The sequence below is a fragment of the Saccoglossus kowalevskii genome, chromosome 2, assembly GCF_978046115.1.
Source record: "Saccoglossus kowalevskii chromosome 2, keSacKowa6.1, whole genome shotgun sequence".
Taxonomy (NCBI): Eukaryota; Metazoa; Hemichordata; class Enteropneusta; family Harrimaniidae; genus Saccoglossus; species Saccoglossus kowalevskii.
Genome location: NC_140642.1, coordinates 8,111,406 through 8,128,022, shown reverse-complemented (window position 1 = coordinate 8,128,022; position 16,617 = coordinate 8,111,406). Strand labels below are relative to the sequence as shown.

Sequence of the window (16,617 nt, the reverse complement as noted above, 5' to 3'; positions counted from 1 at the left end):
ACATTGACGTTAACCCTCTTAAAATTGCACAGCTTTGTTCGTTTGAACAAAGACATAGGACGACGTGATCGCAAGTCTTTGGAAATCGTGCTATAAAGGAATGTTTTGTGACCATGCGACCTCAGATAACACTGATGATACGTAAACCGTCTCACTGTGTGCATCCTTGTAAACAACAACAATACATACTTTATGTATTGTAACTGTCGACAGGAAGGACAGTCTCATGTCTTGCATTGATATAGGATCACAGCGCTATTAATTTAGGTCTCTAAGCATACAGTTCGTTTTAGACTACCACTGAAATTATGATATTGGTGGCAATTTTATTTGTATTGCGTTTAACGTGCATTGAAGCAGGTGAGTATAATCTTCGTTTCAGTCAATTGTAAAGATAGATCAGTCGGTGCAATCATATTTTATATCCAACACATGTTCCCAAGTTATTGTATCGTCTTTTAAATGTTAGTTGGTATATTGCGTAATCTTATCTATCTTGTACACATGGATGTCTTAAAACGTAACGGCGTCCGCAATTCGAAGTACGGCTAATTGGTATTCGGCTCTAGTGTTACCCCGTGGTATGAGAGCGGCGCTTCTAACACTGCCAAAGGCGTATACCAAACTATTGTTCACCCTACTGATATGTTTAGACGTGATATTTTTGGGCTAGCTCCAAAGTAATGTAACTTTCAATTCAGTTCTGTGGAATATCTGCGATGATATCAAACGTGTTCTGGCATTTGTAACTGTTACTAGAAATGTTAAGTTTGTGGGTTTTAACTATTTGTGGCCATGACTAACCTGACGAAAAAACATCAAATAGTATTATTTCTACTGAAAGAAAAATATAAAACAAAATACAGTTATTATAACTTTACCCTCTATTGGACAAATTCATTCGTCTAACTTTAACGTACGGCTGTGAAATATGGAGTCAGAGGAGTGCTTACAGAACAATTGTAGATGGGGTGCGCCTTAACTATTGTCAGTTCATTTAGGAGTGTCCGAAGATACACATTGGTTATCCACGGGAAGCTAGCCATGATTAATACAGGCAACTAATTGAATAGTATAACTTTGTATAAATATTGAGAACTCTTTCCATTTTTCTCCTAAGAGATGCTTCATTGATAAACAAACAGGTGGACTACCATATTTTCATATATAACCAAACTAAAACCCCATGTTCCGTTTTTGTATGGTACCCTTATTTCGTTCTTGTTGGTGACCTTATTTTTAATCCCAGTGCTGTACCGTATAAATAAATGTACACCCACTAAATATGTAGCCCCGGGGTGTGTACACAACAAACAAACAATACACACCGGAGACTTGCCATTGAGTGCCATTGAATCTCAACAAGCACATTTATTTAATATTGGGCTTTCTCCGTTGAAACAAAACTGAAATTTAAATATCGCAGATGTTTCGTAATTGATGCTACCATAGACGGAGCATGCGTTTCCTACAACAACAACAACAACGACAACAACATAATGATGATGGTACATATGTTCTAGTTTATGAATCTAAACTCAAAATAATACAGTTAAACATTGCAATCTGCATCACATTGTGTCCCTAGGTGCCCTAACACATTGTGTCACTGGATTCTGTATCACATTGTGTTACTGGATTCTGTATCATATTGTGTCACTAGATTTTGTATGACATTGTGTCACTTGATTCTGCAACACATCGTGTCACTGGATTTGGTATCACATTATGTCACTAGATTATGTATCACATTGAGTCACTGGATTCTGTATCAAATTGTGTCACTGGATTCTTTATCACACTGTGACACTAGATTTTGTATCACATTGTGTCACTGGATTCTGCAACACATTGAGTCACTGGATTCTGTATCACAATGTGTCACTGGATTCTTTATCACACTGTGTCACTAGATTTGGTATCACATTGTGTCACTGGATTGTGTATCATATTGCGTCACTGGATTCTTTATCACATTGTGTCACTAGATTTGGTATCACATTGTGTCACTGGATTCTTCATCACATTGTGTCATTAGATTCTACAACACATTGTGTCACTGGATTCTGTAACACATTGTGTCACTGGATTCTGTATCACATTCTGTCACTGGATTCTACAACACATTGTGTCATTGTATTCTGTGTCACATTGTGTCACTGGATTGTGTATCACATTGTGTCACTGGATTATGTATCACATTGTGTCACTGTATTCTGTATCACATTGTGTCACTGGATTATGTATCACATTGTGTCACTGGATTATGTGTCACATTGTGTTGCTGGATTCTATAACACATTTTTTCACTAGATTTTGTATCATATTGTGTCACTGGATTATGTACCACATTGTGTCACTGGAGTATGTGTCACATTGTGTTGCTGGATTCTATAACACATTGTTTCACTAGATTTTGTATCATATTGTGTCACTGGATTATGTATCACATTGTGTCACTGGATTATGTGTCACATTGTGTTGCTGGATTCTATAACACATTGTTTCACTGGATTTTGTATCATATTGTGTCACTGGATTATGCATCATATTGTGTCACTGGATTCTACAACACATTGTTTCATTGGATTCTGTAACACATTGTGTCACTGGATTCTGTATCACATTATGTCACTGGATTCTACAACACATTGTGTCATTGTATTCTGTGTCACATTGTGTCACTGGATTATGTATCACATTCTGTCACTGGATCATGTATCATATTGTGTCACTGGATTATGTATCACATTGTGTCACTGGATTCTACAACACTTTGTGTCGCTGGATTCTCTGTCACATTGTATCACTGGATTATGTATCACATTGTGTCACTGGATTCTACAACACATTGTGTCGCTGGATTCTGTGTCACATTGTTTCACTGGATTCTGTATCATATTGTGTCACTGGATTCTGTATCATATTGTGTCACTGGTTTGTATATCACATTGTTTTTTTGTGAGTGAGTGAGTGAGCGAGCGACGAGTTCCAACGAGGAACGTAATAGTTAGACAATTTGGTACGGAGAGGTATTATTACTAGTATCTTGAAACAGTATTATAGGTTTGCTTTGTTCAACGTCAGTGGGATGCATGCATAACGGTAAACTTGTTATCACTGCGAACACGTACTTGATGAAAGTGGAAATGAATGCATATAAATAAATACCATAAACATTTAATATGTTACGGTATACCGCGTCTTTCATACAAAAATTTAATTTACACGTAAAAACAAAGAAGTCGGCGTTTTTTCTATCAAAATAACACACAACTAAAATATCGTAAATCAAAGGCTCCGTTGGGAGTTGGCGAGGTATGACGGGTTAATAGGTCGGAACACGTGACTGCACACGCTTTGTGTTCTACCCCCACCGTATGAGTAACGGTGTCTTAAAACCAGGGATTATGCTATCTTCACATTTTTTAGCAGTGTATACTCTTGTATTTAGTTGCTTAGGAGGCTAGCCACGGATTAGCGTTTTAGTTTGTCTCGTTACTAAGGGAAAGTCGTTATACCATAAAATCAATTATCGATATGTGCGTCAAAGGAGACGTGAAATAAAAGAAACTATCGTGCATTGTCGTCATTTACTGTGCTAGCGGTCTCCCAAGTCCACTCAACCGCGACAGATTGAACAGAAGTAAACAGTTTTCTTATACCAATTACAGTCTATACAAATACTAAGCAGTCCGTGTCCGTTGGTAAGAGTAGTATTGGCGGGTGTCATCGGACAGTACAAGGCTACACGGGAATCGCTGTCAAGTTTAACAATGGAATAAAAACAACAAAATACGATTGTTCAAGCCGTTGAAACTCGAAGGACAGTGTTTTAAGTGAGAGCGAGCAAGAATCGTTCGATTACAAAATTCACCAATAAATATGAATCACATTTAACACGATGGTTCCATTTTTATTTGAATAGTTTCCAATGATTTGAATCATTGCATATATACACTTTATATTTGCAAATGGTTAATTCATTCATTAGGTCCTCAATCCACCACACAGAATATAGATAGAGGAGAATATACAGTTATTAACTCGTTTTACAGTTATAAAAATAAAGTTACAAAAAAGAAAACAACGGTTTAATTGGTATATAATGTGTAAACTATCATTTACGGGGGGAAATTATGGATGGCATTGATGAGGCAAAATTGAACATAAAAAATATCTGTAATGCACGAGTTACGTCACGTGATAGTTAATATTTGTGGTTTTGTATTTTAGCTTTGACAATTAGTCCAACTGGCCATACTGTAGCAATAAGCGAGGCATCCGTAGATGGAGATACTGTCTATAATGGATACTCCGCCAGTGGGCAAGGTACTGGCGCCCTCTATTATTACACATTGGAAAGTATATCACCAAATCCTGGTGTGGGAAATGAGCCTTTTGTACTGGTACAAGGTAAGTCGTCTTAATACAAGTCAAAAGCTAATCATAAATGAAAGAAGATTATAACTGGTGTTACACTATATTGTAAACATGGTGATTCATCTATTTCCAGGTTTAGCGAGTGACACTAACACGGCAGATGTACTAGTACAGCTTCCCCCCGGGCTGGACTTCGAGACAACACAGCAATGGCAGCTTGATGTTATAGTAACAGATCTTGCCGATCCGTCTGCTGGCACTGCAACTGCTGTACTTACAGTGGATATAAATGATTCCCCTGACCCTCCCACTTTTCTCAACTTACCCGGCACTGGGACAGTGCCAGAACTGGTAACAACATCTGAAATAGTGAAGAGAGTCACCGTGTCTGACGACGAGAACCCCGCCGATGCTAGCGGGATTACTATTACCATCCTGTCAATGAATCCCGCTGGCGGACCTTTCCTGATTGACAGTGTTGTCTCTACCGCTGGTGAAGCAGGTAGAAAAAGATATTCATAATGAAAAACAAAGATAACACATATTAATATTCCGACAGCTATTAGTATGCTACCAATAACTGTACTGTCACGTGCAGGTGAAATATTCTAATCAGTGATATGCTTTCTTTTCTTGCAGTTGCAACTATTAAAAACACCGTAAATCCAGGCTTTGACTACGAATTTGGTACTACAACATGGGACATTACTCTAGAAGCAACGGATGTCAATAACGATGTATCAACCGCCATTTTGACCGTTAATGTATTAGATGAGAATGAACCAGTTGTCATAAGCAATCTTCCCGATACACAAGTTGTTGGAGAAACAATGCATGGACAAATATTTGTTGTGGAAACTTTGGATGTAGACATAAACGACACTGCGTCCGTCCCTACATTCACCATGACAACGAATCCAGCTAATGGCCCTTTCACAATAGATGCTTTAGGTAAGAACAATTCGCATACTAATAAAAATATCTTGGTTCCACTGTGTCTATGGAAATACGGTATTTGACAATTTCAAAAAAGAAATTCGAGTATTATATTTACAAAATAAATTAATTATGTGTTAAAACAACGATAATATTTTATCCCACGGTATAATGTTCCAAACGGATGTAATTTTGCTCCAAAATGACTTAGGTTGTTTATTTATCCCAACCCCAGTTACATGTAACAAAAACAACTAATACAAAACAAATCATATATGTACAATTAAAACAATACTTTCTGACTGAATTATGAAATGTCTATTACAAATATCGATATCTCTATCATCTCGATTCAAGTTAGTAGATTTAACATACAACTAAATATATCATCATTATTGCGCACTCGTCTATTTAGTACGATATAGTTATAGGATCCATTGTCAATTTTCCGAAAATAAATGCTTACAAAGTGATTGATAATTGTTATTTACTATTTATTTAATCATAAATATTGTACACACTAAAATTCACCAACAGATGTAACTCTCAATGTATTTAATAAACCTGATAATATACATTGTGTTTATTTCAGGCAACATCGAAGTTGTTCCTCCTGGATTAAATTATAATTTCGAAGACTACTGGACATTGACAATCACAATAGTAGATGATGATGGCAACACGGATACTCAACCGCTCTATGTTCAAGTCACGGACCAAAACAGTGGCCCATTAATTCTTAATCTTCCCTCGACGGTGAACGTCAGTGAAGATTCTGCAGGAGGATTGTGGGTATTCACATTAAACCCATATGACGTGGATGGTGATACTGCAATCTGTACAATTTCTTCAAATCCAAACGATGGCAATTTTGTATTTGATACTCTAAGTAAGTGTCGTATTTGGTGTTGGTGTATTTAAGTATTGTTAACTATTGTCGAGGGCACGTTTCGTTGATAAGCAAATACATCGTGTTCTAATTAAAGAAAAAACAAGTTTCTCTGATTTTATCTGATCTGTATTTATGTTTTGAGAACATTACAGATGTGTGTATGATGTTGGAGACTACACATTTCTCAGATGCTAGAATTTAAGATGTTTTTGTCTAATTATATAATTTGATGCAAATTGTATCCGCCAAAATTTAAGCATCTGACAATGGTTAACTTGACGGTTTTAGAAAATTGTTTAAACAAGTTATTTAAGAACACGTTACTTGTGTTTTCAATTCCCCCAATTTAATGTAAATGTGAATAAGCATGTGTGATGTCTCTCAAGTCAACAACGTTCAATTCAAGCAGATGTTCATTTCATCATACGACTGTTTTACAAACATGATGACTATGACCTATGACATTGTACTTTCCAGCATACGAGATAACATTATCGGCTACACCGTCCTTAGACTATCAAATTACTCCAACCTACGGCGTTACTATAGTGTGCAACGATGGTATGGATGTGGGGCCAATGGCTAAACTGACGATAAATATAATAGAAGTCAACGAACCACCTGTTATATTGAACTTGCCTGCCACTGTTACTGTGCCCGAAGACGCCATCAACGCTGCCTGGATATTCATTGCCAACGGATACGACGACGATGGCGATAATCTAGATTTCACAATAAGTGTAACGCCCTCCAGTGGCCAAAGTAAATTCTTTGTTGCAGACTTCGGTAAGATTCAAAGCGCGGTAGTCGTCGCGTTGCACATGTGTGACATTTGTGTTGATAAACATTGATATACTCACAATCCAATGCGCTCTTTGAATTAAAATCACAAGTATGAGGTTTTACCTGGGTGCGACTTGCACTAATTACCACCGGTGACTCCTTCGATACCGTCCAACCACCTAAAAATACCTAATTAAAGTTTCGTAACGTCTCAGTTTGTACTCGTTGATCTGCGCAACAGTCAAAGTCGCTATCTTTGTTTATGTGACACCCATATATCTCGCGCATGCTGGGCGCGACGACTACCGCCCTTTAATAGCGAATTTGAACATTTCGTGGAAAGAGAATGTGCCACTAAAATCTACAGATTATGGGCCCGATGTTTTTAGTCTGGTTTGGGAGATTTGACATGAAAGGTTGATTATGATTTAAGTTGAATAGTTTGAGTATCTGGTGACATAATAAACATTATGGAAATAAGATCGAACTGCCTTGTAAATAATGGCGGAACTGTTGAACTAAGAGACTTGTTTTACTCCGCAGGTGAAAACGATGGAAATATCAGTATCGTCAATTCTCCAAACTTTGATTATGAAGATGTAGACCAGTACATTGTCATAGTAACAGCATCAGATGGAGAGTACACTGCTACTGGTACCCTTAATGTAGACATTACAGATGTAAATGAACCGCCTCAGTTTGACCTTAAACCCCAAACATTGTACCTGGATGAGAACTTGGTAAGAGACAACAATTGTGTGTATAATTGCAAATACACAATACTATGCAATTGAAAAGCTAGAGCAAATAACAAGGCAATCAGTGGTGCAAATATACACTAATATTCAAATCAAGACCATGGGTGACGTTAAAAGTTACCTCTTTATATTAGTATCTTGGGCGTGATATAAACTTGTTTCTGCGTTTTCTGCTGTTGCTGCTCGTGTTGTCGCGTTTAATGTTTTATATAGCGTTACATCGATATGATGCATACACAATATAACCTAAATCTGTCATCGAGTTCGCCTCGGCCTCGGGATGTCATTTCAGATCTATACTTTAAACAATAACAAGAAATAGTCAAATATAGTAACAGTTATATTGTTGAACGTGTATTTGTTTGTGTAATACTTTCCTCCATTAATATATATTTTACCTTGATATTATACATGAACGTTCAATTTTTCTGATTCTTGTACAGCCAATAAACACTATACTGTCATCAATCGACCTTTCTGTGACTGACATTGATGACGACCCATGGAATCTGACTTTTGCCGTAGTACCCAGTACATACAGCGCATTCTTCAAAGTAAATCAAGTACCCCGTCTGAAAGTTGCAAGTCTAATGGACTACGAAGCCGTATTTCCAGAACCATTCAATATAGAAGTATCTGTGACTGACACGGACGGAAACAGTGACATTCTCACAATTGAGGTTTACCTGCAGAATGTTAACGACAACGAGCCAGAATTCGCTGTAGACCCGTATGTGGTGACGGTATCAGAAAGCTTACCTGGTGGGACTACTATTTTAACCGTGGCAGCGACAGACGACGACGGCGACAACATCGAGTATTCTATCGACCCGCCGAGCCTGTATGTCGAGGTAGACGAAGTGACGGGTGAACTCATCTTAAAGCAACCACTGAACCGAGAAGCACTTCCATGGATGATACGTGTCGAAGTGATCGCAACTGATGACGGGACGCCTTCGTTACAGGGATTTACATACGTGAATATTACAATTAAAGACATCAATGACAATGAACCGCTATTTGAGAAGACCTTTTATAACTGGGAGATACGATATGACACAAGTATTGGGTCATACGTGAACTCTGTAAAAGCTACTGATAGCGATAGAGGTAAAGTGTGTTCATCATTTACATATGTTTTAGTCCTGTCATATAAGTATTTTTTTTTATCAATATCGTTGCGTAATACATTGATTCAATTAGAATTATCACATTCTTACTTTAGGTGCTAACGCTGACGTCACATATTCACTGTTATTGGACCACGTATTTTACGATATGGATGGTGTTGGTAAAGTATCCGTAAACAGTATACTTAGACCGGAATTTATGTATCTGTTATTCTGCCGAGCCGAAGATAGTGGAAAACCATTAATGATATCAGAGTAAGTTATTGACGATGATGGTTGCTTCACCACAATACATTATTTTATTTATTTATTTTTTTATTTATTTATTTATTTATTTATTTATTTATTTATTTATTTATTTATTTATTTATTTATTTATTTATTTGTTTGTTTGTTTATTTGTTTATTTATTTATTTGTTTATTTATTGTTTGTTTATTTCCCAACTTTACCCAGCATAACCACTATTAGGATTGACACGTTCATTCCCGAGCTGGTTCTCATTAACGTCCATCTCGGTATCACGGAGCCTGATTTCACAACAGCCGTACGAACACAGATGTTGGATTCATTGAACGCTATTTATCCACCATGGCAGTTCAGAATATCTGCCGTAAAAACCGAGGACGTCGTGGTGTCGTCAAGGCGTCTTCTGGCCAGGTACAGTTTATTTACATGATCAGTTGCCAAAATATGTCTGACCAGTACAAGATTCAAATGATATTATTAAGATGTTAGTATATCATAATCACCATCTCTATTTGTTACACACATTGTCAGTTCATAACCAACGCGTCTTGCTTCTATTCCAACAGCAACGCCGTTTTAGAAATGTACGCACTCGTTGATAATTCGACCGATGGTATTGACAATTTAGACAAACTGAAGAACTTTGTTTACGTAGATACCCTGGTAAATTCCATGACAATCGATGATGAAGGTTCGGCGTCGGTGGTATTGAATGGCCTTGATATCGTTCTTGTCGAGCCAACGTACCCAACCAAAGTCTCTGACGTTACCTTCAACTGGTGGCTTGATACAACGGAAGGCTTGGCTGTCACGTGTTTATTGTCAGCGATCGCATGTATTTTCCTACTTAGTATGTGCCTCTGTTGTTGCTGGAAATGCTGTGGTGATCGAATAGGAGCTTGGTTTAAGAAATGCTGCAAGCGCAAAAAGAAAAAGTTGGAATTGGTTGATGAGAGAACGTAAGTATCACAAATGGGTGGGTAAATATATTTTTACAGGAATGCTTTGCGGAAAATATTTGACAACAAGCCTCTGATCATGACACCTTGGTCGTTACCCAGAATGCAACGCAATACACTAATCGATAGGGATAGAATAATCTAAAACTTGCTAAACTTCTTACGGAGTGAGAACATGTAAACTCGCTCGCAATGACGTCATAACATGAACATTATAGTCATGTACGTGAAATAGCCTGTCGTAGCATATTTGCATGATGTGATGACCATGCCCTATCATGAATAAGAACTCATTAACTAACAAAAGTTTGGAAACGACATTAAAGGATACGTACGCGATGAAAATGTTGAAAAGTGAGTGTTTATTTTAACAGATCTGGTTGGGAAATGAGATCCAACGATGTCGGACCCAGTGAGCGGCCACAAATGGACACAACGCCTGAAGAAGTGGTTGAAACCAGTCCGGTTGTACCGAAACCACAAACAGTACCACCAGGTGGTAATTACACGCTTGGAGGAGTATTCGATTACAGATACGCTGGACGTCCGCACCCATCTGGCCCGCAACACCTAAAGCAGAAAGAAATGCCACCGCTGATTTTGCCGCCAACTCCTACATCTTCAAAGAGCGCCCCGAAGAAGGAAGGAGAAAGCTCACAGTCATTACAGCCATTACTCAAGAAAGCATCCCCGATGTTACATAGACAACCCGGAAGAGTTTCCCCGGAAGTTGGAGGAATAGAAAACAGTTCTAGCTCAACAGTGGACGAGTCCAAGTATGATGGTAACGTCTACGACAAAGGTATGCTAGGAATATGTGTATTAATTAAATAATTCCGTCGATTTGTTCACGTCAATTCGAATCATCGTCTAAATGTGACCATGACATGCGGAAATAATTGTATTTGTCAACACGCCACTATATTCACTTATTTTTTAGTGTCTCGATATTTTATATGTACTCGGAGCCAAATGAGAATTAATTGGTGCAGTGATAATTTACCACAACTTTTAACAAACTTTAATTTCCAGTGACTGGTAAGACGTACAATTTTAATACTGAAAGTGGAGAATCGTCGTGGGATCCTCCATCGCGTCGTCTTCCGCCACATGGTGCACATAACTTTGACGTGTAATGTGTCGTTATAACGTGTACACAGAACTATCTCCATGCAGTCAGCACTTACATTAGTGGGCACAGATCGATAACGACGAGGTTGAATTTACCTACCCCGGATAGATTATTAGTGTAAATAGTATGATTTCATTTGACTGGCGTGCCGCTGTATTGAAATTCACTCAAATAAAGTTAATAATGTATATAATTGTTGCTTCTAATAACCTAGTATTTCACTGTGCACTCTACCTGACCGCGGCATAGGTAAATATTCAACGATGACGTCATGACTTGAATATTCACGAGGTTGGAGTTGAACACAAACGTTTATGATTTTGCTTTTACATTTTCGTTGATAGTAGTCTATGAGAGGACAATTGGTTATTGTGACCTCTGCAACTATTATAAATACAACAACTGTGACAAATGAAACTAAAGTTCTCTTAGACTAGAAATAAATTGCGACTACTTATAAAATAACCCGCAAATCAATCAAGAAATAAACAAAATGATTAATATTCATAAATATTGAACTACTGAACTAATTCTTCAATTACGTAACGATAATTTAAATATATAGAAGTCAAAATGGATAAGTATTTGTTGAAGAATCTGAAACACATTAGATATTTTTATAAATCCGACTGAGCAACAGAGCTTTCTAGCGACAGAATACTTCAAATAATGTTTACTTGTTTAACACAAGTTTTTTATTGTATTTATTTATTTATAATATTCTACTAGTGTATTCTACACAGTTTATTTAGTTGCAATGTAATAAAGATATACTGATATTTGCATTGTATTAGATGTATAAGGTCAGAGTGTTACATATCAAATCAGAGTGTTGCATATCAGATCGGAGTGTTGCATATCAAATCAGAGTGTTACATATCAAATCAGAGTGTTGCCTATCAAATCAGAGTGTTACATATCAAATCAGAGTGTTGCATATCAAATCAGAGTGTAGCATATCAAATCAGAGTGTTGCATATCAAATCAGAGTGTTGCATATCAAATCAGAGTGTTGCATATCAAATCAGAGTGTCGCATATCAAATCAGAGTGTTGCATATCAAATCAGAGTGTTACATATCAAATCAGAGTGTTACATATCAGATCGGAGTGTTGCATATCAGATAGGAGTGTTGCATATCAAATCAGAGTGTTGCCTATCAAATCAGAGTGTTGCATATCAAATCAGAATGTTACATATCAAATCAGAGTGTTACATATCAGAACGGAGTGTTGCATATCAGATCGGAGTGTTGCATATCAAATCAGAGTTTTGCCTATCAAATCAGAGTGTTGCATATCAAATTAGAGTGTTGCATATCAAATTAGAGTGTTGCATATCAAATCAGAGTGTTGCATATCAAATCAGAGTGTTGCATATCAAATCAGAGTGTTGCATATCAGAACGGAGTGTTGCATATCAGATCGGAGTGTTGCATATCAAATCAGAGTGTTGCCTATCAAATCAGAGTGTTGCATATCAAATTAGAGTGTTGCATATCAAATTAGAGTGTTGAATATCAAATCAGAGTGTTGCCTATTAAATCAGAGTGTTACATATCAAATCAGAGTGTTGCATATCAAATCAGAGTGTAGCATATCAAATCAGAGTGTTGCATATCAAATCAGAGTGTTGCATATCAAATCAGAGTGTCGCATATCAAATCAGAGTGTTGCATATCAAATCAGAGTGTTACATATCAAATCAGAGTGTTACATATCAGATCGGAGTGTTGCATATCAGATAGGAGTGTTGCATATCAAATCAGAGTGTTGCCTATCAAATCAGAGTGTTGCATATCAAATCAGAATGTTACATATCAAATCAGAGTGTTACATATCAGAACGGAGTGTTGCATATCAGATCGGAGTGTTGCATATCAAATCAGAGTGTTGCCTATCAAATCAGAGTGTTGCATATCAAATCAGAGTGTTGCATATCAGAACGGAGTGTTGCATATCAGATCGGAGTGTTGCATATCAAATCAGAGTGTTGCCTATCAAATCAGAGTGTTGCATATCAAATTAGAGTGTTGCATATCAAATCAGAGTGTTGCATATCAAATCAGAGTGTTGCATATCAAATCAGAGTGTTGCATATCAGATCGGAGTGTTGCATATCAGATCGGAGTATTGCATATCAAATCAGAGTATTGCATATCAAATCAGAGTGTTACATATCAAATCAGAGTGTTACATATCAAATCAGAGTGTTACATATCAAATCAGAGTGTTGCATATCAAATCAGAGTGTTGCATATCAAATCAGAGTGTTGCATATCAAATCAGAGTGTTGCATATCAGATCGGAGTGTTGCATATCAAATCAGAGTGTTGCATATCAAATCAGAGTGTTGCATATCAAATCAGAGTGTAGCATATCAAATCAGAGTGTTGCATATCAAATCAGAGTGTTGCATATCAAATCAGAGTGTTGCATATCAAATCAGAGTGTTACATATCAGATCGGAGTGTTGCATATCAGATAGGAGTGTTGCATATCAAATCAGAGTGTTGCCTATCAAATCAGAGTGTTGCATATCAAATCAGAATGTTACATATCAAATCAGAGTGTTACATATCAGAACGGAGTGTTGCATATCAGATCGGAGTGTTGCATATCAAATCAGAGTGTTGCCTATCAAATCAGAGTGTTGCATATCAAATCAGAGTGTTGCATATCAAATCAGAGTGTTGCATATCAGAACGGAGTGTTGCATATCAGATCGGAGTGTTGCATATCAAATCAGAGTGTTGCCTATCAAATCAGAGTGTTGCATATCAAATTAGAGTGTTGCATATCAAATCAGAGTGTTGCATATCAAATCAGAGTGTTGCATATCAAATCAGAGTGTTGCATATCAGATCGGAGTGTTGCATATCAGATCGGAGTATTGCATATCAAATCAGAGTATTGCATATCAAATCAGAGTGTTACATATCAAATCAGAGTGTTACATATCAAATCAGAGTGTTACATATCAAATCAGAGTGTTGCATATCAAATCAGAGTGTTGAATATCAAATCAGAGTGTTGCATATCAAATCAGAGTGTTGCATATCAGATCGGAGTGTTGCATATCAAATCAGAGTGTTGCATATCAAATCAGAGTGTTGCATATCAAATCAGAGTGTAGCATATCAAATCAGAGTGTTGCATATCAAATCAGAGTGTTGCATATCAAATCAGAGTGTTGCATATCAAATCAGAGTGTTGCATATCAGATCGGAGTGTTGCATATCAGATCGGAGTATTGCATATCAAATCAGAGTGTTGCATATCAGATAGGAGTGTTACATATCAAATCAGAGTGTTGTATATCAAATCAGAGTGTTACATATCAAATCGGAGTGTTGCATATCAAATCAGAGTGTTGCATATCAAATCAGGGTGTTGCATATCAAATCAGAGTGTAGCATATCAAATCAGAGTGTTGCATATCAAATCATAGTGTTGCATATCAAATCATAGTGTTGCATATCAAATCAGAATGTTACATATCAAATCAGAGTGTTACATATCAGAACGGAGTGTTGCATATCAGATCGGAGTGTTGCATATCAAATCAGAGTGTTGCCTATCAAATCAGAGTGTTGCATATCAAATTAGAGTGTTGCATATCAAATTAGAGTGTTGCATATCAAATCAGAGTGTTGCATATCAAATCAGAGTGTTGCATATCAGATCGGAGTGTTGCATATCAGATCGGAGTATTGCATATCAAATCAGAGTGTTACATATCAAATCAGAGTGTTACATATCAAATCAGAGTGTTGCATATCAAATCAGAGTGTTGAATATCAAATCAGAGTGTTGCATATCAAATCGGAGTGTTGCATATCAAATCAGAGTGTTGCATATCAAATCAGAGTGTTGCATATCAAATCAGAGTGTAGCATATCAAATCAGAGTGTTGCATATCAAATCAGAGTGTTGCATATCAAATCAGAGTGTTGCATATCAAATCAGAGTGTTGCATATCAAATAAGAGTGTTACATATCAAATCAGAGTGTTGCCTATCAAATCAGAGTGTTACATATCAAACCAGAGTGTTGCATATCAGATCAGAGTGTTACATATCAAATCAGAGTGTTGCATATCAGATCGGAGTGTTATGTATCAAATCAAAGTGTTATGTGTCGGATCAGAGTGTTACATATCAAATCAGAGTAATATGTATCCAATTAGAATCGTATCAGAAACGTTAATTATGCTTCCATGAACACGCTAGTGTGCGTACGCTTTGACATACCTTTACGTGTTAGTAAATCCGGAGTGCACTTTTTTTAATGAACTTTTTCATAAATTCTTAATAAAAAAATATTTTATGAGTTCTTCATCCAATTTGATTGCCTTTTCATTTTCGTGAACACTGTACTATTTCGTAATATAGCCATTTTTATCTTTCCTTTTTTGAATTTGATTTTATGGAGCCACCACAAAGCGCCATTGAAACCAAATATATTGAAAGAGAGATGCTGAATCGTTCGAGTAACGGACAATGTGTTACATAGGGTTACAAAATGACCATGCCTATATTGTATATTGTTTTGCAAAACCACGTTCAAATTATAACTCGATGTAATCAGTTAACCAATCTTCGAGTTACGGGCAACATAAATTGTTAATTGTTAATAAACTGTTAATTAAAATTCGAGTTACAATTTGAGCGTGGTTTCGCAAAAGTGTAATTTATTTATTATGTGGTGACGTGAACGAAACTCAGGCTGTAGACTACGCGTCATTATATCACTACGCGTCATTATATCTTTGATATCTTTCCAAGTTTACCGGGTCAGTATTTATTACGCTACGCCTGAGATTAGGTGCAGTTCTGTATCTGACCCCTATCTGACCCTTGGTTTTGTACCAGTACTTGTTTAACATTCAACAAATAATTAAATTCATCGGACCACGTGCACGGAACTGAATAACAATTAGCTCTATGATTGGCCTGACCTTACAACCAAATGTAGAATTATTGTGTGATATTTTGGAAAACCGCTGAAATGCCATATAGCTGAGCATAGTTTCTTCTATAGAAGGACTGAGATTAGCTGCAGTTCTGTATCTGACCCTTGGTTTCGTACCAGTACTTGTTTAACATTCAACAAATAATTAAATTCATCGGACCACGTGCACGGAATTGAATAACAATTAGCTCTATGATTGGCCTGACCTTACAACCAAATTGTGTGTTATTTTGGAAAACCGCTGAAATGCCATATAGCTGAGCACAGTTTCTTCTATAGAAGGACTGTGAATTGAGTCAATTAGATGAGTTGCCAGGCCAGAGGTATCTTCCATATTCCTGTTAAAAATAGTATTATATATTTTGTATGAGATAAGAATACAATAAATCAATGAAAATTATTCTAAACACACAAAATACCGAC

The 16,617-nt window shown here is 36.8% G+C and overlaps 1 protein-coding gene across 1 annotated transcript; it reads left to right on the top strand.

Moving 5' to 3' along the window:
- The first annotated feature begins 244 nt into the window (after positions 1–244).
- Positions 245–12,000, top strand: LOC100377325 (protocadherin-15-like). The gene is made up of 13 exons (XM_006817375.3): positions 245–360; positions 4,237–4,416; positions 4,517–4,885; positions 5,023–5,334; positions 5,912–6,208; positions 6,689–6,997; positions 7,538–7,734; positions 8,196–8,862; positions 8,978–9,137; positions 9,338–9,541; positions 9,697–10,089; positions 10,464–10,891; positions 11,122–12,000. The coding sequence occupies exons 1-13, from the start codon at positions 309–311 to the stop codon at positions 11,223–11,225; spliced, it is 3,672 nt and encodes a 1,223-aa protein (XP_006817438.3). The 5' UTR covers positions 245–308; the 3' UTR covers positions 11,226–12,000.
- The last annotated feature ends 4,617 nt before the right edge of the window (positions 12,001–16,617 follow it).

What these genes read in the sequence shown, in the direction of transcription:
- LOC100377325 (XM_006817375.3), top strand. Translation starts at nt 309, where the DNA reads ATGATATTGGTGGCAATTTTATTTGTATTGCGTTTAACGTGCATTGAA. An exon ending in CTCTACCGCTGGTGAAGCAG is followed by an intron (nt 4,886 to 5,022) that starts GTAGAAAAAGAT and finishes CTTTTCTTGCAG; the next exon opens with TTGCAACTATTAAAAACACC. An exon ending in GAATTGGTTGATGAGAGAAC is followed by an intron (nt 10,090 to 10,463) that starts GTAAGTATCACA and finishes TTATTTTAACAG; the next exon opens with ATCTGGTTGGGAAATGAGAT.